Source organism: Choloepus didactylus, chromosome 18 (assembly GCF_015220235.1).
Source record: "Choloepus didactylus isolate mChoDid1 chromosome 18, mChoDid1.pri, whole genome shotgun sequence".
Classification (NCBI taxonomy): Eukaryota; Metazoa; Chordata; class Mammalia; order Pilosa; family Megalonychidae; genus Choloepus; species Choloepus didactylus.
The window spans coordinates 3,315,162-3,337,792 of record NC_051324.1 but is presented as its reverse complement, the minus strand read 5'-3'; the positions used below and the strand labels follow the sequence as shown (position 1 = coordinate 3,337,792).

Below are 22,631 nucleotides of genomic sequence, written 5' to 3'. Positions count from 1 at the left end.
TTCCCTTCGCTGCCTTGCAGGATGACGAGCAGGTCCGGGTGATGGGTGGAGACGGTTGCCATGGAGACAGGTCCAAGGACCAGATGCTCCGAGGGCGGGGGCCGGAGCGCGGGCTCCGATTGGCTGGGCGGGCGCGCAGCGGCCTCGGCGACCCCTCCCGGCGCGCATGCGCGGTGGCGCCGAGGCGAGGTCGCGGCCAAGCCGAGGCGCGGTGGGCTCCGGGCCTGGCTGGCGAGGACCCGGCTGGCACCGGCTGGGCCTGGCCGGGGCGCGCTGTGCGCTCGGGGGACGGAGGCGGCGAGACCCGGGGGCCCCTCCGCTGGGGGGCAGCGGGCCCGCCGCGCAGGCGCCCGCGACCCCGCCGCCATTGTGGGCCCGGGCCGCGCGGCCGCCGGGTCCCGCCGCAGGTAACGATGCGCGGGCGCCGGGCGGGGTGTCCGCGCGGGCGGGCCCGGGAGCCGGCAGGTGCGCGCGCGGGCGCCCGGGGTCGCGGCCTGCGAGGGAGGCGGAGGCGGGCCGGGGGCTGCCGAGGGAGGTGCCCGACTTCCCCGCGGCCCGAGAGGGCTCAGAGGGGCCCGGCCGGGAAGGGAGGCCGAGGGGAGGCCCGCGCGGGGCCCTGGGAGAGCCTGGGGACCCCCCGGTGGCTGAGGAGGGCGCAGAGGGGGAGCCCGGGGACAGGTGCGCTCGGGTCTCCTCCAGGTCCGGCCAGTTCTGAGGTTTCCTGTGGGAATCCGGTTTCCAGTGTATCCTTAGGGAGCTGCCTCCTGTAGACACTTCCAAGTCCTCAAATCCCACCGACCTCTTCTTTCCCGGTGATTCGTCCCACTCTAACCGGCTTGTCTTAAGGGCCTCCCAAATAGTGGAAAGCAGGAATAAACTGGCATTAACGTGGGGGGCAGGTCAATGTCCCACCCTTTTCTCCTGAGGGTTCCTGTAGGAACCTTGCTCACGTTATTAAGAAGAAATTCTCCTCCCAGTTTGTTCCAAGTAACAATAGATCTCTGTTGTTTTTGAGAGCCAGTGCAGTCATTACCGCCCCTCTAATGTGGAGGGCTAAAATACTGAAACTTTTTTTTTTCTGTAAAAAATGTTTAACTTCTGTTTCAGCAAGTCAGAGGTTGAATCTGACATTTTGCTCATGATGCCTTAAGACTTGGCTTCTGTCACTACCTTTTTATGACAAACCCTCTCCTCCCCACAAGCAGATTGCAATTATTTTACAGGTCTAAGAAGGTAGGGGAGAGAGACCACGGTAAAGCATGTGTGTGTTTATCTGTGGACACTGGAGGGTCTGTTGCTGACTTTATTTGTAGTAGAGGACACCTGGAATTCTTGACATTCTGGTCCATTCTTGTGTTTCAGGATCTCTTCACCAGCCATGCAAGTTCTGGCTCAGAATTTGTAGCTAAAGGCTGCTAAGCCCTCCTTGACCCCGTTCAGGTCCTGGCTGCAGCAGCCCTTGATATCATGTCTTTATGGCTCTAGCATGAGACTTGAAGCAGTTGGTTCACCACTGACAAGATTAAGGGTATTGCCAGCTTGACTCTCCAGTCTGTCGCAATGTTAGCCCCAAGCAGGAGGACGACCAGTTCTTTGCGCTCCCAAATCCTTCTTATGTGGAAGCCAGACAAGGCTCAGAGCGGACTCCACAATGTTGAGAAACAAATGCTTGCTTCAAGATTCTCGCGTGACACTGAGGCCCGTCGACAGAATTTTCGGAACTTTCCGTACCCGGAGCTGTCTGGGCCTCGAAAGGCACTGAGTCAACTCCGAGAGCTCTGCCTCAAGTGGCTGAGACCTGAGATTCACTCAAAGGAACAGATCCTGGAGCTGCTGGTGCTGGAGCAATTCCTGAGCATCCTGCCTGGGGAGGTCAGGATGTGGGTGAAGGCCCAGTACCCCGAGAACAGTGAGGAAGCGGTGACTCTGGTGGAGGATTTGACGCAGATTCTAGAAGAAGAAGGTGAGAACTGTAGAGCAGGGAAGGGGAAGGAACCCAGGGTGCATGGAGAGGACAGCCAGCCAAATGGCGTGCAGCCCCTTTCAAGAAGCTGGGGATAAGGAAGGTCTGTGAGCTAAGCAAGAACAGAGTTTTACCCCAAGCTGCATCCCGTTTGAGGTAGTGTCCAGATTGTTCGAGAGCAGACACACGTTATCTAAACCCAGAGGAGATGGGTTGTAAAAGAATGACCGGATACAACCAAATCACCCCCATGTGAGCCTTCAGAAAGTTTCCCTGCAGAAAGAACTTTATTTATGCACCCTTCTGGCCAAAAATCATTTGCTTTGTGATTGGATCCAGAAATAATATGCTTCCAGAAAGGTAGAAAAGTGTTCAGAGAACATCTCCTTAGTAAGTAGAAAGTCAACTCACAAAATTTACCTCACAAAAGATTTAGGAGAAATTTGTGAATTTGGTATAAATACCTCAGAGCCCCAGAGCACACTTATTCTTACAGCCTGCATTGACATCTTAGGACGAAGTCATTGGCCCTTCCCTCTGGTTCTTCGGGGTAGGATTTGGGGGTTCACTCTCAGAAAGAGGAGGCTTACGCTGAGGAACTTAGGCTTCATCGTGGCCTCTTTCCCTTCCCTAGAGCCGCCTCAGAACCCTGCCCTTTCTCAAGAGACCCCAGAGGAAGACAAAGCCACCGCCTTCTGGACAGGGTGGCGAAATGACTTGGCGACCAAAGTGAGTTTTAGTTTCTTCTCTGATTTTAAAATGCCTTAGTGTGTGAGGACGTTGCCTGCCTGCCCGCCGAGGGCCTCAGGCTCGGTTTCTCCCCTCCAGCCATCATGGCCCCTTGAGGTGGGTAATGTGCTCTCTACCAGGTGTGCTCCCGTCACTTTTCCTGTCTGTGCTTGTCCTCACTCCTGACTTTATTTAAGGCAGCAGTATTACACAGAGGTCAAGGACTGACCTTCCCAGCCGGGTGGACCCAAGTTTAGTTCCCAACTCTGCATGGATTTTTTGCTTTGGGGCAAGATACTTAAACACTCTTAGCCCGAGTTCTTTTTAAGAAATAGAATTTATCTCTTAGATTTTGAGGATTAAATGTAAGACTCATGCTTCGCCTGCATTACAATAAGCAATCGTAAACGATAGTTGCTAATGTTATTTTTTCTTCCTGAGCGAGTAATTCAAGACCATGTACTGTGTGGTGTTGCTTTTAATCGTGAGGCTGTGTTATTTTAAAGGATTTACTGTAAAAATATACGTGGTCTGGAATTTGGAAAGCCTTTGGTAGCCAGAGTAAAATTATTATTTGTAGTTGGTGTCGTTTTGCCAGGCTGATCTGACAAATTCCACCCAGTGGGTTGGCTTAAACAACAGGAATTTATTGGCTCATGGTTTGGGGGGCTAGAAGTCGTCCAAATCAAGATATCAGCAAGGCTTGCTTTCTTCCAGTCTGGAGCATTCGGGTGCTGGTTGCCAGCGATCTTTGGGGTTCCTTGGCTTGCGTCTCTGCCTTCTGTCACGTGGCAAGGTCCTCGCCTTCCTGACTTCTGTGACTTGTGAGGCCTCCAGGAACATGAATGAAGACCTCCTGCTTCTGTTGGCCACACCTTAACTAAAAATAACATCTCCAAATGGTTGCTTTTACAGTGGGTTCACACCCACAAAGACACAAATTGAGAACTTGTGTTCTAAACTAACAACTGGGAAACCTAAGAAAGTCAAGGGGGAAACCGCTAGAAACAAAAGAAAAATTAGGTAAGGTAACTACTAGGGAAACTGACATACAAAATTAATGACTTCCTGCGTATATATATAAATCAGATGGAATCTTTTATTTCCTTTTATCTTCTATTCACATTGTCACTCCAAAAAGGCTTTCAATCTCTAGGGCTAAACATACTGTACATTTGGCAGTTCCTTGCCTCCCCTCATTTTACAGGACGTGAAAGAAGCCTTGGATGTTGTAAAGATGGCAGTTCTCCCTAAATTATAAAGTTAATGAAATATCAAGATCCCAATTACAATTTTTTTAAGAAACTAACAAAGTTTATTTTAAAAATTGAACATGTAAGAGTAATAAAGAATATATATATGTGTATATATATATATTTTTTAATTTTTTTTTTTTGTTAACAAAATGAAGAAGAGCAAAGGGCACTAACTCTGCCAGATTGTGAAATGTATCTAAAAGTGCAGCAGTTCGACAGTGTGGTTACTGGTCCCAGTTTTGTTTAAAAAGAAAACAAACAGAAGACTCTGAGTTTCATCATCTAGCATGTGTAAATTTCTTAAAGTTTCAAATCATAATCAATTGAACTTATGGCAAGAGAGAAAAGCAAAACCCTTCAATTCCTTGTGTCATCTGGAATTAAAACTCTTTCTTCTTTAAGACAGAGCCACAAATGCATGCAGTGTTGATTGAAAATGATAATCTCTGCTTATCTTCAAACTCCACCTTCGGGTCCCTTGTCCCTGAGAAGTGTCAGGGCTTTCAGGGCTGCCACAGGACCATCTAAACACTGGGCAAGGGTTTTGACCAGATACTCTTTAGGAGCCTTATGGGACTCACACAGACCCCGGGGATCACTGCCCCCCTTCCCTCCAGGTCTTGAACTGAGTCGAGTTACATTTGATGTTTTAGGAATCTATGTCCTTCAAAGATGTGGCGGTGGACATCTCCAGGGAGGACTGGGAGCTGATGCGCCCCGTGCAGAAGGAGTTGTATAAGACTGTGACACTGCAGAACTACTGGAACATGGTTTCTCTGGGTAAGGAGAGTCTGCCCCCCACCCCCTGGGTGTTACGTGTGCAACCGAGTCTCCCACACCTGTACGCCACCCGCACCCCGTTCCTGCGTCTCCCTGGCAGGCCCACCAGAAGGTCAGAGCTGGTACCTTACCAAGGTTGGGGTCTAGAGAGAATGTTCTCTTAACTGGGCCCAGAAGTGGTGAGGTTCTACCACCATTTCCTGCTTGGCAGGCTTCTGTGTGAAGGATCGGTGACAACTGATGCCCAGCCTCCTGGAGCTGGCAGCGCTCGTGTGGCGCCCAGCCTTGCCCACCGTCTACCGCGCTAAGCACAGGATCCTTCCCACAGGGTCTTCCAGCACACAGCCTCTCGGGTGTTGGGAAGTAATAAGTAAAATGTGAGTAAGGGTTAGATAATAAACTCTGAGCAGTGGTCTGTCTCCAGAATGAACCTCACTGTGTTCCTCCTGAGCAGGACTCACAGTTTACAGACCGAGTGTGATTCCCGTATTGGAAGAACCGTGGATGGTGATAAAGGAGATCTTGGAAGGCCCTAGTCCAGGTGAGTGAATAACTGGCACGTGAGATTCTTGTACTTGAGAAAGGGTGTCCTTGGTGTGATGAAATACATTTTTTTAACTATGGCGAAGTCACTCCACAAAGGCACCACGGCCTGCCGAGAACACTGAGCGTTTTGGCATTGCTTCTGTAGAGAGGTCCTCTTCTCAGGAAGAGCTTACTCTCCAGATCGTTTTTATACCTTTCCCTCACGCCTCTCATCATTTCATCCTTCTACGTGAGCCTGGGTCTCATCCTTAGAGACGTGTGTGGGGCTGTCATCGTGCCATTTTCCTGCCCTCTGCATTCAGACACACGTGAGCATTGGCACACTCTGAAGTTCAGACCTGGTCAACTTCTTGTTTGAGTCTCTCTTACTCCGTTCATGGAGGGTTCCCTGTCACCCTGTCTCCACTCTCCTGACTCGCTTCCGTCTTCTATTTTCTCAGTATTTAATTATTTGAATGGCTAATCTATTTAAAAATGTATTACATGTACAACCAAGTCTCCCGCACCCGTATGCCACCTTCACCCAGTTCCTACATCTCCCCAACACACAACCACTGTTACTTACTGGTTTCTAGCTTTTCCTTTCAGGGTTATTGTTTGTTTTTTTGTTGTTTTTGTTTATTTGTCTTTTTTATAGAGCCAGTATTAAAATATACTCTTTTATTTTCCACTTTTTAAATATAAACAGAAGCATGCTGTTTTATACTTCACTTTTTTCATGTAAAAGTATTTCTTGAAAATTATCCCAAATCATTTTTTTCTTTCTTTAACTGGACCACCTTTTACTGTGTGTTTCAGTTTACTGACTCTCTTCCCTGTTGATGGATGTTTTGATTTCTCCCGTTCCTTTCTCCCTTCATCTGCAGCAAGTGCATTTTGTAAGATTTCAAACCTGCAGAAGAGTCGCAGGCACAACACCGCACACACCCGTATACTTTCCACCTGGAATCGCCGGTTACTGCCATGTACCCGCTTGTGCGCTGTCCCTCCCTGTACACACTCACACACATACACATACTTTTTTTGCATGAAATCATTGGAAAGTTAGCTGCAGGCATCATGACCTCTCACCCCTGAGTGCACATAGCTCCTGAGACATGAACCTTCGTCTGCATAGCACAACACCAGTATCACACTCGGCAGATGTAACGTTTATACAGTGAGGCCGTCTCACATGGAGTCAAACATTCAGATTTCCCCAGGTGTCCCAAAATATCCTTTATCACTGTTTTTCTCCGCAATCCAGGATACAGTCAGGAATCACGTTCTGCATGGTTATCTGTGTCTTTATCCCATCTTATTTAAAACTGTTCCCAGGCTTTTTTTTCTTTTTTCTTTTTTTTATTCTTTAATGAGAGTGACATTTTTTTTAAGGTTCCAAGCTGGGATTTGTTTTTTTTTTTTGTTTTTTTTTTCCCAGAATGTCCCACAATCTAGATTTTTCTGATTGTTTCCTCATAATTTTTGCCAAGAACATTGCACAGCTGATGTGCGCTTTCCATTGTATTTCCACAAGAGGTACAGAAAGTCAGATTGTCTCATCAGTGACAGTGCTCAGTTTGGTTAAGGTGGTGTTTACCAGATCTTTCCATTTAAAGGTGCATGTTTTGTTTTGTTTTGTTTTGTTAATTCATATGTAATCTGTGGGACGATCCTTTGAGGCCATCTGGCTAAGCCATTTCCTGCTAACCTTTCACTGAAGGATAGTAGCACCCATTGATGATCGTTGTCTAAACCTGTTATTTCACTGGTTGTAGAATGGTGATTTTCTAGTCCAGTCATCTCTTCTGAATGATTTCAAGCCGTCTTCTGTAAAGAATAACTCTCCCACCTCCCATCCCATTTTTATGTGAATATATCACTATGGACTAACAGAATTTTTTTAAATCAAACAGTTCTTAGTCCTTTAATTCCGTTATTCCTCTTCATGCTCAGTTGTCCAAAATTTGAGCAATGGGGGCCCTTCAAGCCAGGTCCATTGTCCTTCTGGCATGTCCCCGTTAGTCTTAGAGCACCTCCTTGCTCTCTGGTACTATGAGATGTTCCTTAGTCTCACCTTGTGCCAGACATAGACAGGGCAAACTGTCCTCTAGTCTCACCTTGTGCCTGCCCTGGACTTGGAGTTCTCCCAGGAACCCTGGCTTGTTTGAATGGGGAATAGGACTTAGAGAGCACGATCTGGGCAGGACATGTGGGATGGGCATCGTAGCTTCTAGGCCTGTTGAGGGGAGAGAGCCAGGAAATAAATTGTTACATGTGCATTTGTGTGTAGTGTATGTCCTGTGTTACATAGTTGCTCTCTCATGAGTCATGCTGATAACTAATTCAAGTCCAGCTCAAAGGGTTTTTCCTCACCTTCCCATATTCCATATTCCTTTTTGTATCTTCTTTACCATACACCAAGAAACCTGCTTCCTAACATCAGCGTAAATACTCAGTTGCTCTTCCTACGATACACACAAAAAGAGTTTCCAAATCACTACATCAATACCACTGCCAATAACAAACTATCTAGGCAAAGTTCAAGATTTATTTGCAGTCTTTTTTGTCATTAAATTACATCCCACTAAGGGTATACATAATACTTGATGGAAAAGTTACTCGAGTTCTTTTCTTTCCTTGTGGTTAGGTCAACAGTTTGATAGACAGTTAAGTTTGATTCTGTTTGTGTTTAACCTGGTTTTTTGAAATTCTTTTTTATTTAATTTTACATTTTTGAGTATGGAAAAGCATTAACGGTTCAAAAGTTGAAACTATATAGAAAGGTATACATTCCCATCCCTTCAGCCCTGTTCCCATCCATTTCCTCTGGGTAATTGTTCTTTTGTTTATCCTTCTTAACGTTTCTGTTGGCAAAAATAAATCATACACATGTTCGTATATCCCCTGTGTTTGTATGCAGGAGACAGTAAGCTATATATACTCTTTTGTATCTTGCTTTCCTCCTCTTTTTTTTTTCCTTTAGTTTATTTTAAGGTTCATAGTACCCGAAAAGCTAATTCTTCTTCAAAATATTTGACCTTTTGGCCTTCGTTGGCAGGATGGTGCAAAATAAACTGATTGCACACTAAATTCTTTGGGAAATAATTTCAGTACACTCTAAACACTGAAAAAACATACCCACCATAATGGAAGTAAGGCTGGACTCAAGTCAGGGTAGTTTTCAGGAGGGATTACCAGTCTGGGACCATTTTAATTTAATTTCCAGCTTGAGGGTTTTTTAGGATCATACAGCTTGCTTGAGTTAGGGCTCTAAATCCACAAGAGGGGCAGTTAATGGCCTGAATTTTGGGGGGAGATTTCTTTCTCTCCAAAAAGCACCAGGATTGAATATGGCAAGTTCCTTTTTTCCTTCTGTAGGGGGTGAGGTGATATGGGTTTAGATTGGTTTTCTAGCCTGTCCTTATACAGGGTGCAGTTGTCTGTGCAAGGGACTCAATCCCTTCAGGCTCAGCTCAAATCACACCTCCCTAACTTGGCACTGATCTCCTCTGTCTGAAATATTATGCCACTGTTTGGCCCTATTGCCAACAGACATTCACCACTTCTAACCTTTCCGGAAAGTGATGTACACATATTTAAGTCCTGCTTAAATTTTTTAGAGAAGAGAGGCTATTAATCAGTCCACCCAGCTCAGAATTAACAGAATCAATCATCATGGGTGAGTTCTGATTAAAAACTAATTTCAATTGAATAATGATCTCAGTTTCTAAATTTCCAAATAAACCAATTGGTTGAAAAATAATGTGCTTAGAGTAGCAATCTATTTATGGTCATCATTCAGACTTGGTCCTTTAAGCTTGTTAATTATAACTTTGGTACTTCCTTTTCAGGTACATGGTACAGTCTACCACAGACAGATTCTGATAACATAGACAGCTTTTCGAACTGTCTCAGTTTTTTTGTTTTTATGTATACACGCACCTACCTGTACAGTCCTTTCACGATCCCATTTTGTTCTTTTAGGTAAAGTTGTGGTAAATCCTGCTTTAAGAAAGTTGTTTCTAAAATTTTTTGTTCTATAGAAGTAAAATAACTACATTTATAGTAATAACAGTAATAGAGTCAGTTTGTTAAAAAATAGAGTATAGAGAGAAAAAAAAATCAGTAACCCCATTGTTGACATTTTGGTAATATTTTTCCAGTTCTTCTAATGTGTTTGTTATGTCATGGTCATACTGCCTTTTTATTTTTATTTTTATTTTTAATTTAATTTGACTCCTAAGCATTTTCTGTGTCAACCATGATTTTTTTTATTTGAATAAAAGTAATCAGAGGAGTTTGTAAATTCAGAAAAGTGCAGGGAAGCAAAATGAATTATGTATCTCCTTCCCTATTTCCAGGAACTTCTCCCCTTAGATTATTCCTGTGTTGTGTGTGTTCATATGTACTTACAGATATATTTTTACACAGATGGGGTCTTCTACATACCGCTTTATTTCACTTAACAGTGTGTCCTACACACCTTTTTGTGTCAGTGCACATAGACCTACCTAATTGTTCCCATCAGCTATCAGTATTGCATCATCCCCTGCTCTAACCAGTCCCTTACTGATGGATCTAGCCGTCGTTGTGAATGACTGCATACTATTTTATTGAGTGGATATATTTGTAAAGTTATACCTTGACTGTTTTGTATCTTAGAGAGTTTCTGAAATACCTAGTACCATTTTTGCTATATTATAAATTCCCTGTTTGATTATATTATATTTTATAATTCTTAACAATTGCAAATTATGCATTTCCCATCTGATTGTAAAGGAGAAAGGGATTGTAACTTAAATTTGTTTTAAACCATCATATTGGACATGTATTGGCATCAATAAATACACATTTGAATTCTTTACAGCCAGGTTTCAGGTTGGAGTTTTTTTTTTTCTTTCTTTCATTTGAGTTCAGCTTTGACCAGTTTGAGTGGCCGCCACATCCAGAGTGTTTGGTCGTTATCTGAAAGAAATGTAATAGAGGCATAAGTCATTTCCAGAGTTTGTGCCAAAGTTTGAAATATAAAAAAGGCACAAGATTGTCAAATAATACTGTAAGGCTGAGTTCTGATACAGGTCCAACATTGTATTAGGTGGAACCATATGAAATTGCTATACTCAACATTTTGACCTACAAAAAAGTCTGTTTCATATGGTTTAACATAATAATCTGTACTTTAGGGTTCTAAGAATGAGCATTGTAGAAGGAAACATGAGCTGGGCCATAAACATTTTTAACAGATAGAGAATGTATCTCATGAGAAGACCCAGAGTCTGAAGTTAGCATGGCATCTGTGTACACGTATGAGGAAATGGTTTGTTGTGTGAAGCTGAAACTGAGGTGTAGTAGAAATAACAGTAGAATGGAAAAGGCTAGATTATTTGGGGACCAAAGATCAGATAGAATATTTTGAGCTTTTTTTCCTCCTTTTCTCTCTAACTTTTATCTTTTAAGCCAGTACATCTCAAACTTTAGTATGCATCAGAATCACCTGCCAAAACAGATTGTTTGGCCCCAACCCCCAGAGTTTCTGACTGAGTATGCCTGGGTAGGCCCCAATAATTTAACACGTTCCCAGGTGATAGTGACGTTGATGGTGCTGATCTGGGGCTGTGGAGGATTTATTAGGAATATTTAGGCACGGAAAGCACTCCATAAAGTTGCTTTTGGATGCTCATGAAGCCTTGTGCAGAGGACATCAGAAGAGGGAGTGATGCGGTCAGCCTGCCTGCCTTACGAGCCCATTAAATCAGTCAACAAAGTCATCTCAAATTCGCCCACACAGTCTTGTCCGTTGTTTTCGCTTCTCTTAGCTTTGCCACGCAACCTAATCTATTTTATTTACACACTGCCCAAGTTGAATAGTGAGGAGCCTCTGCTTTTTCAATTTAATCTCCTTTTTTTCTGCCCCTATATTCTCCTTTCCCAAGCTTTAAGGTCTGTGTTTTGGGGTGGTTGGATTCATCGAGTCTTTTTAGGTATTTTATTCATGCTCATTATTTTGTTTCTGCTTTGGCAGTTTCCTCTCTCCAAATAGAGGAAGACTTTTTGTATCCTTTTCATTTCAGAATGGGACGCTGAAGCCCGGGGGAGTACCCCAGGAAAGATTGCTGAATTCAAGAAGGTTGGTACCCAGACCATCAAATTGGAAGACGCGGATGACTATGATGACAGATTAGAGCGACACACAACAGACGCCTTCCGGAGGATTCCCACCAATGAACGAGATTTCCATTTGAAATCAGTGTTTTCACAAGATGATGATCCTGCTGAAGAGTATCTTAGTAAATATGGTATATATAGAAATAATTTTGAAAAGCATTCAAACCTAATTATACAGTTTGGTACCCAATCAGATAATAAAACTTCTGTGTATAGCGAAGGCAGGACAACCTTCAGTCATGTCTCATATGGTATTGTCCATAGGAAATTACAACCTGGAGAGAAGCCCTATAAATGTAATATGTGTGGGAAAAAATTTAGGAAAAACCCATCCTTCGTGAAACACCAAAGTACCCATGCCAAAGAGAAATCTTACGAATGTGAAGAATGCGGGAAAGCGTTCAGGCACATCTCATCACTCATTGCACATCAGAGAATGCATACCGGCGAAAAACCATACGAATGCCACCAGTGTGGAAAAGCCTTCAGCCAGCGTGCACACCTCACTATACATCAGAGAATTCACACTGGAGAGAAGCCCTATAAGTGTGACAACTGTGGGAAAGACTTTAGCCAGCGAGCACACCTGACTATCCATCAGAGGACACATACCGGAGAGAAACCATATAAATGCCTGGAATGCGGTAAAACCTTCAGCCACAGTTCATCTCTGATCAATCATCAGAGAGTTCACACTGGAGAGAAACCTTACATATGCAACGAATGCGGGAAAACGTTCAGTCAGAGTACACACCTTCTCCAACACCAGAAAATACATACTGGAAAGAAACCATACAAATGCAACGAGTGCTGGAAAGTGTTCAGTCAGAGTACTTACCTCATTCGACATCAAAGAATCCATTCTGGAGAGAAGTGTTATAAATGCAACGAATGTGGAAAAGCCTTTGCTCATTCCTCAACTCTTATTCAACATCAAACCACTCACACTGGAGAGAAAGCCTACATATGTAATATATGTGGGAAAGCCTTCAGCCAGAGTGCCAACCTTACTCAGCATCACAGAACACATACTGGAGAGAAGCCCTATAAATGCAGTGTGTGTGGGAAAGCCTTCAGCCAGAGTGTGCACCTTACTCAACATCAGAGGATTCACAATGGAGAAAAACCCTTTAAATGTAATATATGTGGGAAGGCTTATAGACAGGGTGCTAATCTTACTCAACATCAAAGAATTCATACTGGAGAGAAACCCTATAAGTGTAACGAATGTGGGAAGGCTTTTATTTATTCCTCCTCCCTTAATCAGCATCAGAGAACTCATACCGGAGAAAGACCCTATAAATGTAATGAATGTGATAAAGATTTTAGCCAGAGAACCTGCCTTATTCAACACCAGAGAATTCACACAGGAGAGAAGCCCTATGCATGTCGTATATGTGGCAAATCTTTCACCCAGAGTACAAACCTTATTCAGCATCAACGCGTTCATACAGGTGCAAAACATCGTAATTAATGGATACAGGAGATGCCATGTAGGTCTTACCACATAAGTGTTTCATTTTATTTTGTGCTCTCTGTGTGTTAAAATACTATTCTTATTCAAAAGAAACCCAGAAGAAATGCAATGTATGTTAGATCCCACTCAGTGAAAGTATCAGAATTAATAATATGGCCATAACCCGTTTACATTTAATGTGAAGAAAACTTCATTCATGACCTAACCTTTATTTTATATCTGTTTAATTCTTTCCAGAAAGAACCCGTATGAAAGTAAGATATTCGAAAACCCTGTAATTCCTCATCTCTTAACTGTATTTCAGTCCTCATCTTTTACTGTATTTCAAGTACTTCTTAATGAAGCCTTCTGAGTGTAACTTGCGAAAGCTTCCATCAAATAGAGATTTCACACAAGAGAGTAATCCTGGGATTATAAAAGAGAAAAAGCTGCTCTCAGGCCTTTATTTCATCCCAGCTTTCACGCCTTAAAAGATGTAAAGAGTTCCCTTCCCCTTTTTCCTGTTAGCCATAACTGCCATGTGGAGCCAGTAGGTTTGGGAAAAAAAGAAAAGTTGAAATTATCGTAAAGATTCTCTGTAACCATTGTTTAATTATACTTTTCCCCTAGAGAGTGAAATATTAAGAGAAGCTTAATGAAAGATGATCTGTTAGAATAGAGAAACTAATGTGTATATAACCTTTAGCCATGTATAGATTTAGTTAAACAGGCAAAAATTAAACACCCTCCCTTAAGTTAATCTTTAAAACATATTAATCTTAGTTTCGCTAGGATTTGTCGTCCAAAGTCATTGTAAAGGGAAAAAATAGGCATCCCATTTTTTTTTCAGCTGACCACTGAAAGCATAACTTAGGTTCCCCAGTGACTGCTGGAGAAAGTCCATTTCTTCCATCAAAACGCTTGTGTCTTGAGTGTTTAGGGCCCAAACCTCCTCATTGAATCCTTTCAGGACTTGTTAGGGTGTTGAAAATAAATCAATTTAAGCAACAGAAAGCTTTCTAAAGTAATGAGAGATAACAAAGGACATGATCTTAACTGCTTTATCACGGAATAAGCATAAGAAAACTACTAAAATGGATTGCCAAATGCTGCCCCATCTCCCAAGACAAGGAAGTAACGAAAGCAGCAATATACAGAATACTAGAAAAAGTAAGTATTTAATGGGAAATATATGAGTTCACTGCAGAAAGTGGATCAGGGGAAAATTAAGGTGAAGACTTAGAGTGAGTCCTGACGTTAAAGGTAAGTGGACTGATTTTACTTAAGGAAGTAAGGGGCTGATTTTAAAAAGCAAAATTTAGCCTGTTTTAAAGAAACTAAAAGTGAAATGACTGGTTTTTAAAGGGATAATTGGAAGTCGGTTAATTCATTAATACATATAAGTAAAATAGAGATGACTCTTAAACTATCAAGAAAGAAACTATTTCACTGGAAAAAGCATTGATGCAGTAAACGAATATGAAACAATAATAACTGAGTTTGTGGGTCCTAAACATAAAAGGAAAAGTGACAGAAATGAAAATATAAATAGGGGAAAAGACCATTGTGTTTAATCTTCACCACACTCCACTATCAGACCAAAAGGCCATTTTCTGAGAGCTGAGGTTTCATCTTACTCATATTTGTTTCTCCAGTGCCTTGCCACTTAGTAGGTGACTGGTACATGTTGGCTGAATTAATGAATAAATAAGTAGACAAATTAGAGTTGAGACATGGCGTAAAATTGGTAGAACTAAAACATTTTCTTTGTGCATACGTGAAAAATATTTAACAAAAGTTGATCATTTACTAGGTAAGAGGAACTGCTGCAAAACTCATGAAAAATCAGGATATTGCTTTTTTTAAAAAAATCATGGGACAACTTTGCACAAGGAAGTTTTCCTAGTGCTGTAACTATCAACTTAAGCATTTATTGAGCATGTGGTTTCATTTGGATGTTACACTATTGCTGCAAACATCCTACAAAAATGCTGGAGGAAGGACCTAGGGTGCTAGCATCTTCAAAGCTTTATGGTTGAGTGCTGTCATCAAGAAATTTTTACTTTCCCTTGTTCTTACATTACTTAACCGTGATTTTGTGGTGTCATCCTTTCCAAAATGCAGATTGCCTCCAGGTTGCATAATACTCAAATTATTCTTATGCCATAGGTATGTTAAAAAATAACAGTTGTACTCAAGATGCAATTTTTTTTTAATGCTGCTTCATACCTTCCACAACACGTTTTTCTCTTGGAATGAATGTGTGGAGTATTACAGCCCATAGCCCTTGCTCTGCTTTAATCTGTACTCCTTGCCTTTGTGTATTTTATGTAAATAATGCACTTAGAAAAAAGTCTTCCACTGATACACCAAGGCAATTGATGCCTTATAAAATAATAGCATAATAGTGGAGAATCAGATTTTTTGTGTATTTTTCCCACTTTTACGGTTCTCATCCATGTGCAGTGCAACATTTTTTTAGCAAATAGTATTTTTACACTTTTTTTTGCTGTTCCATGGATTTTTTAAAACTTTTATTCTAGTACCATATATACAACCTAACAGTTAAACATTCAACTTTTTATTATGAAAAATTTTAAGTATACAAAAAAGTTGAATAAAACAAACCGTATACTTACCACCTAGACTTAAAAATTTACATTTTCCCGTATTATTTACAATTTGGAAGTAACTTACAGACATGATGTTTCACTCCTAAATACTTAAGCATGTACCTCATAAAAATAAGAACATAAGGACAGTCTTCTACTTAAGCACAGTACCATCACGTACCACACACACACACACACACACACACACACACACACACACACAGTAATTCCCTAATGTCTAATTCCTAGTCCTGTTTAAATTTCCCATTGGTCCAGTCAGTGTTCACACATTACGTTTGATTGTTATGTCATTTCATCTACCTAGAACAGTCCTCACCTTTTTGTTTTTCCAAGACCTTTTTTTTTTTAAAGAGCTCAAGTCAGTTGTCTTGAATGTCCCACATTCAGGATTTAACTGATTGTTTCCATGTGGTTGGTTTCTCCTTTTCCTATATCCCCCATAGTTTCTGTAAATTATAAGTTAGTCCAAAGCCTTCATTGGGTTAAGTTAAATATTTTTAACATTACCGCTTCACAGAAGTGGTTCATGTTGCATCACATTGAAAGTCCCATTAATGTCAGGTTGACTCTGCCAGTGATGCAAATTTGACAGCTCATTTAAGGTGGTGACCACCAGATGTTTGCAACTTAAAGATATGTTTTTCCTGTTGCAGTTAAATAATCTGTGGTGCAACATGGGCAACATACGAATATCCTGTCACCTGGTAGTTTTAGTATCTAGAGATGATCCTTGAATCAGTTATTTCATCCAGATTGGCAAGATGGTGATTTTGTAATTTTTTTATTCTTCCTAGTTTTATTGACTGGCATTCTGTAAGGAAGAGCTAACTGGGAATGAAGTACAGGCAGGGTAAGGTGCAATTCTTTGCCGTTAATTACCAGTTTTCAGGGCCAGCATGTGGTGGTGTCATCTGCAGTGATGACCGGTGACTCAGTGTGTTCTAATCAGTTAGGGACATTGCTACTGATGGCTGAAATTGTCCCAAATTTGGCCCATTGCAACCCTTCAGGGAGCTCTTTTGACTCTTCCCCTTTAGTCTTTGAGCACTTAATTGCCTTCCAACACAGGATATCTCAGGCTCACTTTGCACTTTCAAAACCCCAGATGTGGAATGAGCCATTTCTCCAATGACCCCTGGTTCCTTTTAATAGGCAGCTGTTTGGAAACCAAGATGTGGGCACAGGACATGCTCACTGCTATTGGAGAGTAGCAATTGAGTCCAAACCATTGAACTTAGTTTTCACAGAGACAACTCTTTGCACTCGTTTCATCAGTTACATAATCTCTTATTATGTAATGGGGGATATAATTACATACATAGGATAAACTATTTTGGCAGTAAACAACTAAGTCTTGTTAAGCATACAATTAATTGGAGAGAACAGAAGTGTTACATGTACTAGAAAGCAGCAAACTTAACCACAAGAAATCTGCCAAGGCCATCAGCAAATTTTGCAGAGGGAATCAAGAGTGTCAGTTAATCTGGCAAGTAGGTTAAACAGAGGGCAGTTAAGAGGTCAACTAAATGTGTAAGAGCTGCCATGTAGTGCTTTAATTGTCTCTCTTATATGTCATGATCTCTTACATGTCACATTCCTTTCCCATCACATTCCTTAAGGCAGGTTTCTGATAGGATTTTAGATCCCGAATCCTGGGGATCTGTTTCTTGCAAATCCAAGGACTAGTTTTTCTTGCTGAACCTTTATTTGGGCTATTATGTTTCGTTCTTTGACTGTCTTCTGGTATCAGTTCACACGCATGTGCCTGTAAATGTACCCTTTGTCCTCTATTCCTGTTATTCTCATGGCTCTATAGTTCACCGTAATTATGAGCCCCTTGGAACATTATAACCATTAAAAATGGCCAGCATGTGCACTAGAGTGATACGTATAAATATGTGTGTAAGTTCGTGAACAACGTTCGGTCCTTCGCTGTTTGGATGTGGACAGTGATGAAGTGTCTTGCCTGGGGTCGTACAGTCATAGAGTGACAAAGTAAGGACTGGAACCCAGCGCTCCAGCACTTGAGTGAGTTCTTCCTGTGAAATCATGTTAACTGAAAATACAGAACACAAATGGTATGTATGTACAGTTGCATAAAATTGTGTACTTTGATAAGGTTAGAGGAGCATTGAAATAATTTCTTTTTGTTTTTATTTTTTATTTTTTTTGGCCTCCCCTCCCATATAGTTTCTTAAATCCAAATTTTTAGATGCAAATAGCCCAAGTCAGGGTGCAGCTCCCCACCAATTTCAGGCTGCCACCCAGAGCTTTCCCCTAGTTTCAGAACCATATAGTCAGTGATTAAATTCTTTTACTCTAAACTGAATTGTTTTCACCCCAAAATTTTGACAAGGAAGCTGGAAGCCACTGCTCTCTCCTTCACCAGTGGTCATTTTAGACCTATTCATCCTCTTCTCCGTCCCCTCTGCCACTGCGTCATTCCAGGCTTTTGATCAGCTCTTGTGTAGTTTGTTGTATACACAGGTAAGTGTTCACCCTGCCCCCCCCCCCCGGTCTCACCCCTTTCAATATATATTCCACACAGCTGCCAAAGTCATCTGGCGACATCTGTGGACCACCACATGCAGACTGGGTAGTGCATAGCCATGCAAGGTGGCCCATGACACTTTTTGCTTTAAACCCTTCAGTGCCTTCTCATTGTTTACCAGGGGTGAATCTCATGCGAATGATTGAGGAGCTTTTAGAATTACCAGCGCCAGGTCCCTGCCTCCAGAGAGAGTGATTTATTTCATTTGGAATGGGATCTGGACGTCAGCGTGTCTCTGGTTCCCCAGGTGATTTTCATGGGCTGGCAAGATGGAGAACCACTGAACTGCAGAGGAGAGTTGGCATTCCTTAACTTGCCTCATCATCGTCTCTCTCCGGCCTCTTCTCCCTCACCCACGAAGATCAGTAATACCAACTACTTAGCGTCCTTGAGTTGCAGGTGGCTGTTTCCTGCCTCCATGACTTTGCATGTGCCCCCGGATGCATTCTCCCCTGCCATCCTCCTCCTAATTCATAGAGATGTCTTGTTCTCTAAATCAGACCTCCTTTTCTAACAGCATATATAACATTGTATTGAAAAATTTGCTTCTATGTCTGTTTACCCTGCCAGATTTTGTAATGACTGAGTGACAGGATCTGACCCATCTCTGTGTCAGTAAGAAGGCCCCTGTCATCTCCACAACATGGCACTGGAGGGCTTAGCCAATGCAAAAGAAGGAAAATTAAGGATTGGGGAAGTATTTATGAACGAAGTGATATGATGTGGGTTAGATTCAAAATAATCCAGAGCACGGGAAGAGTGAGTGGGGTATAGATGAAACAGAATTGGCCCCAAGTTGATAATTACTGAAGCTGGATGATGGATACATGGAAGTTCATTTTATTTTTATTTTTGTGTATCTTTGAAATTATGTTCAGTAAAAGTTTAAACATCTATGTATGTATGTATTGAAAATGAAGAAGCCAGATAATCAATAGGAAAAATGTTAGAACCAAGAAGAGTTTGATTAGGAAGACCAGCTACAAAGCCAAGAAATGAAAGTAAGTAAGTATACTACACCTAAGTAATAGTTAGAAAATGTAAGCAAAAACAGGGATCTCGTTCACAAAAAAGAACCACAAGTAATAGAAATACCCTAACAATACATTTGTAATTAAGCCCAAATGAAGAAAACTATAAACTTTAAGGGAGAAATAGTATTTTCTTGGTTAGGAAAATTCAATATAGTAAACATGTCAATTCTCCCTTCCCCTGAATTTAGTTGTTTTAAATTAATGTTTAAACCCAACGTAATCCCAATCATCAGGCTAAGGATAGTGAAACCAAAAATTGATCCTCTGAAAATACAAATAAAGTTGTTAAAGCTCTAAACTGTGCAAAATACAAGAGAAGGCACAAATTACCAATATCAGCAGTGAACGAGGGATCATCACTATTGTAGTTTGCTAATGCTGCGGAATGCAAAACACCAGACATGGATTGGCTTTTATAAAAAGGGGGTTTATTTGGCTACACAGTTACAGTCTTAAGGCCATAAAGTGTCCAAGGTAACACACCAGTAATCGGGTACCTTCACTGTAGGATGGCCAATGGCATCCGGAAAACCTCTGTTAGCTGGGAAGGCACGTGGCTGGCATCTGCTCCAAAGTTCTGGTTTCCAGATGGCTTTCTCCCAGGACATTCCTCTCTAGCAAGCTTGCGCCTCTTCAAAACATCACTCACAGCTGCACTGAGTTCCTTCTCTTTGAGTCAGCTCATTTATATGGCTCCACCGATCAAGGCCCATCCTGAATGGGCGGGGCCACGCCTCCATGGGAATATCTCATCAGAGTCATCACCCACAGCTGGGTGGGGCACATTCCAAGCAAATCTAATCAGCACCAAAACATCTGCCCCACAAGACTACATCAAAGATAATGGCATTTGGGGGACATAATACATTCAAACTGACACAATCACTATAAATCCAACTAACTTTAAAGGATAATTAAGAAATTTATCCTTAAAAAATTAGCAATTTAGAAAAAAATAGGCTAGTGATGTGAACTAGAAATGTGTTAGATTGGGGGCACCAAGCAAAGCAGAGGTGGGAGAGGTGGGGCTGGGTGGGGGCGAGGTCAAAGGACACATCCTGAGCTGTGTGTCCCCAGTCCCCTCCACCTGCCCCATCCTCCGATGCCGGCCGTCAGGTACACGTGCTGTGACCCCATCACCACCATCTCCTCTCCATGTCAGGAGTGGTTTCCCTCAAGACACTGGAAGGCCCCAGACAACGGACCTCCGGACCTCCACGCACCAACCACTGCGGTCTGTTGAGACTACTCAGCACATCGTGAAGCTCATCCATCAACAGCCCCCACCCCACACTCATCTCCCAGGCAACCCCTTAAACACAAACAGCCAAGTGTTAGTGGGCATTATGGAAAGCTTCCACATGCGAAGTTAAGAGAGATCAAAAATAACATATGTAAACATTGAAAAAAAAATCACAGGAGAAACAATAGAAAAAATATTTTAAGCTTGATAATTATCCTCAGATGAGAAAATATATTGTATCCACTAAGAAACAAAATGAGAAGGAACGAAAAAAGCCATCAGAACAAGAAAGAATTTTTAGAAATAAATTCAATAGAGGTGTTGAAAATAAAATAAAGATAGCTCTAAGAAAATAGGACAAAAAGCCAAAAAATGGAAGACATTAGAAATGAGAAAATTAAATCAATCCAGAAGGTCTAGTGTCTGATTAAGACTGCCGGTCAGAGACAAATGACTTGTTATTCATGGCAAAGCAGGAGCCAGAGCCTCCCATTTGTTCCAGTTCTCCTTGGCCCCCAGTCCCAAGATGGCGATGCAGGTGGGCCCAGGTAGATGCCTGCACACTGTGGGTCGTGCTGCAGGAGAGCAACACCGAGCTCAGGAGAGCACCGCTTTTATAGTGAATGGTAAATAAGCATGCTGCTTTCCCGGAGGAGACGTTGCCTCACGCATTTGCTTGCTACAAACAACCCTGGGCAGTGGCCTGGTAAAGAAGCATCAGGGCCTTGTGTCCTTGGCTTACCCAGCACAAAGCTACAGGGATGCCCGGGGCCCAGGGCAGATCACCTCTCCCAAGAGGCCTCTAAGGTAGGAGACAGAAGTCACTCACCCACAAAGCTTTCTTCTCTGAGACACGGGGAACTGTGCCAGCTTACAGGTAAAGAAGATGGGGAGCAAAATGAAGTTGCCCGTTTCCAAGCCTACAGAGTACAGGTCTTTCCTAAAGAACAACCTGAGGCCACACTGCAACAAGATCAGCATCAGAGGGTGTGCTCTCACTCCACAGTACACTGATTAAAAACTACACCATATTTTGAGCACCATATTTTACACTAAACTATAAGAGGGGGAAAATTCCCTAACATTGCCAGCTAAATGGGTCTTTGTCTACTTTACATTACGTTAGTACCCCAGGAGGCCCCAGGTACTAAGAGAACTCGATACGTCTAACATGGAGATGATCGTGGTGCTCGGAAGGCATCCTGGCGTCCTGTCCCTTCTGGAACCAACAGAAGCAGCAACGGAGAGGATTCACTTGAGAACAAGAAAGTTACCAAACAATGCAGAGCAGGCACTCAATATCACTAAATGAATGAATTCCTTCCCTCTACTCGATAAACACGCCTCTGCAAGGCACTGGCCACTCTGCCTCAAAAAAAGTGCAAGACATTTAATAGAGAGGGCCTCCCACTTCCCAGGATAAAGGAAGAAAAGCATCAGCCATACTTCTTTGTTTCTTTACCATAATATTTGTAGAGTGTGTCCAAGTCACAAAGCATTTTCATTTATGTTTTCACATTCATAATGTATGGCTTTGGCAGCAGAATGGAAGGCACTGGCCCTGGTACCTTCTCTCTTCTAGGACCCAGCATACCAATCAAGGATGCAACTTAACTTTAAAAACAATTACAGGGTGAAGGAAGAAAAGCTATCTATCTAGTGAGAACTAGGATGATGTTCCAGAAGAGAGAAGGCAGAAGCCTCCAAGACCTAGCTGCCAAGAGCATGGCGGCCAGCTCTTCCTTTTCAGCTCAGAAACGAGCAGGCCTGGAAAGGGCTGGGAAGGGAGAGGAGCCAGAACTCTCAGCCCTTCCTTAACAGAATTCCCACAAGTCAGGAGGTATTATACACCTGCAATCCCCATGGGAGAGGCCAAACGAGAGCCTGGAGATGTTCCAACTCTCCCCGGGATTACAAATGTGGGCCACAAATTCTGTTGTTTGGGCTCCTCTCTCTTGCCTCGAAGAAGATCCGGGTGACACAGATCTGTCTTTCTACCAAGGGTGGGTGAACTCCAGCAGGGCAGGAGGCCCAAGCAAAGAACGTTTCTTTACATTTTTAAGTGGTGGGGACAAGTCCTAAGAACAAGAGTTTGTGATATGTGAAAATTACTTGAAATTCCAATTTCAGCGTCAACGAAGTTTCATTAGAACACAGTCACACGCATCCGTTCACGTATTATCTGTCTGTGGCCGCTATTCGTGGTATAAGGTTAAGAATTGAGAACCAAAAGGAGACTGCAAAGCCCAAAACCTTTCTTGTCTGGCCCCCTACAGAAAAAGCCGTCGCTGAG

At 42.4% G+C, this 22,631-nt stretch overlaps 1 protein-coding gene across 5 annotated transcripts; it reads left to right on the top strand.

The window, feature by feature from the left end:
• Positions 1 to 183: 183 nt before the first annotated feature.
• On the top strand, positions 184 to 19,386 carry ZNF287 (zinc finger protein 287). Of its 5 annotated transcripts, none has more exons than XR_005212902.1 (7): positions 184 to 407; positions 1,363 to 1,963; positions 2,598 to 2,692; positions 4,602 to 4,728; positions 5,183 to 5,269; positions 11,328 to 14,047; positions 18,309 to 19,386. XR_005212902.1 is itself a non-coding variant. In XM_037810815.1 (7 exons), the coding sequence occupies exons 2-7, from the start codon at positions 1,561 to 1,563 to the stop codon at positions 18,371 to 18,373; spliced, it is 1,002 nt and encodes a 333-aa protein (XP_037666743.1). In that variant the 5' UTR covers positions 184 to 407; positions 1,363 to 1,560; the 3' UTR covers positions 18,374 to 19,385. The 5 variants fall into 5 exon arrangements, 3 of the variants coding, with proteins under 3 accessions (XP_037666743.1, XP_037666742.1, XP_037666741.1); XR_005212901.1 differs by having other exon boundaries at positions 18,183 to 19,385; XM_037810815.1 differs by having other exon boundaries at positions 11,328 to 11,552; positions 18,309 to 19,385.
• The last annotated feature ends 3,245 nt before the right edge of the window (positions 19,387 to 22,631 follow it).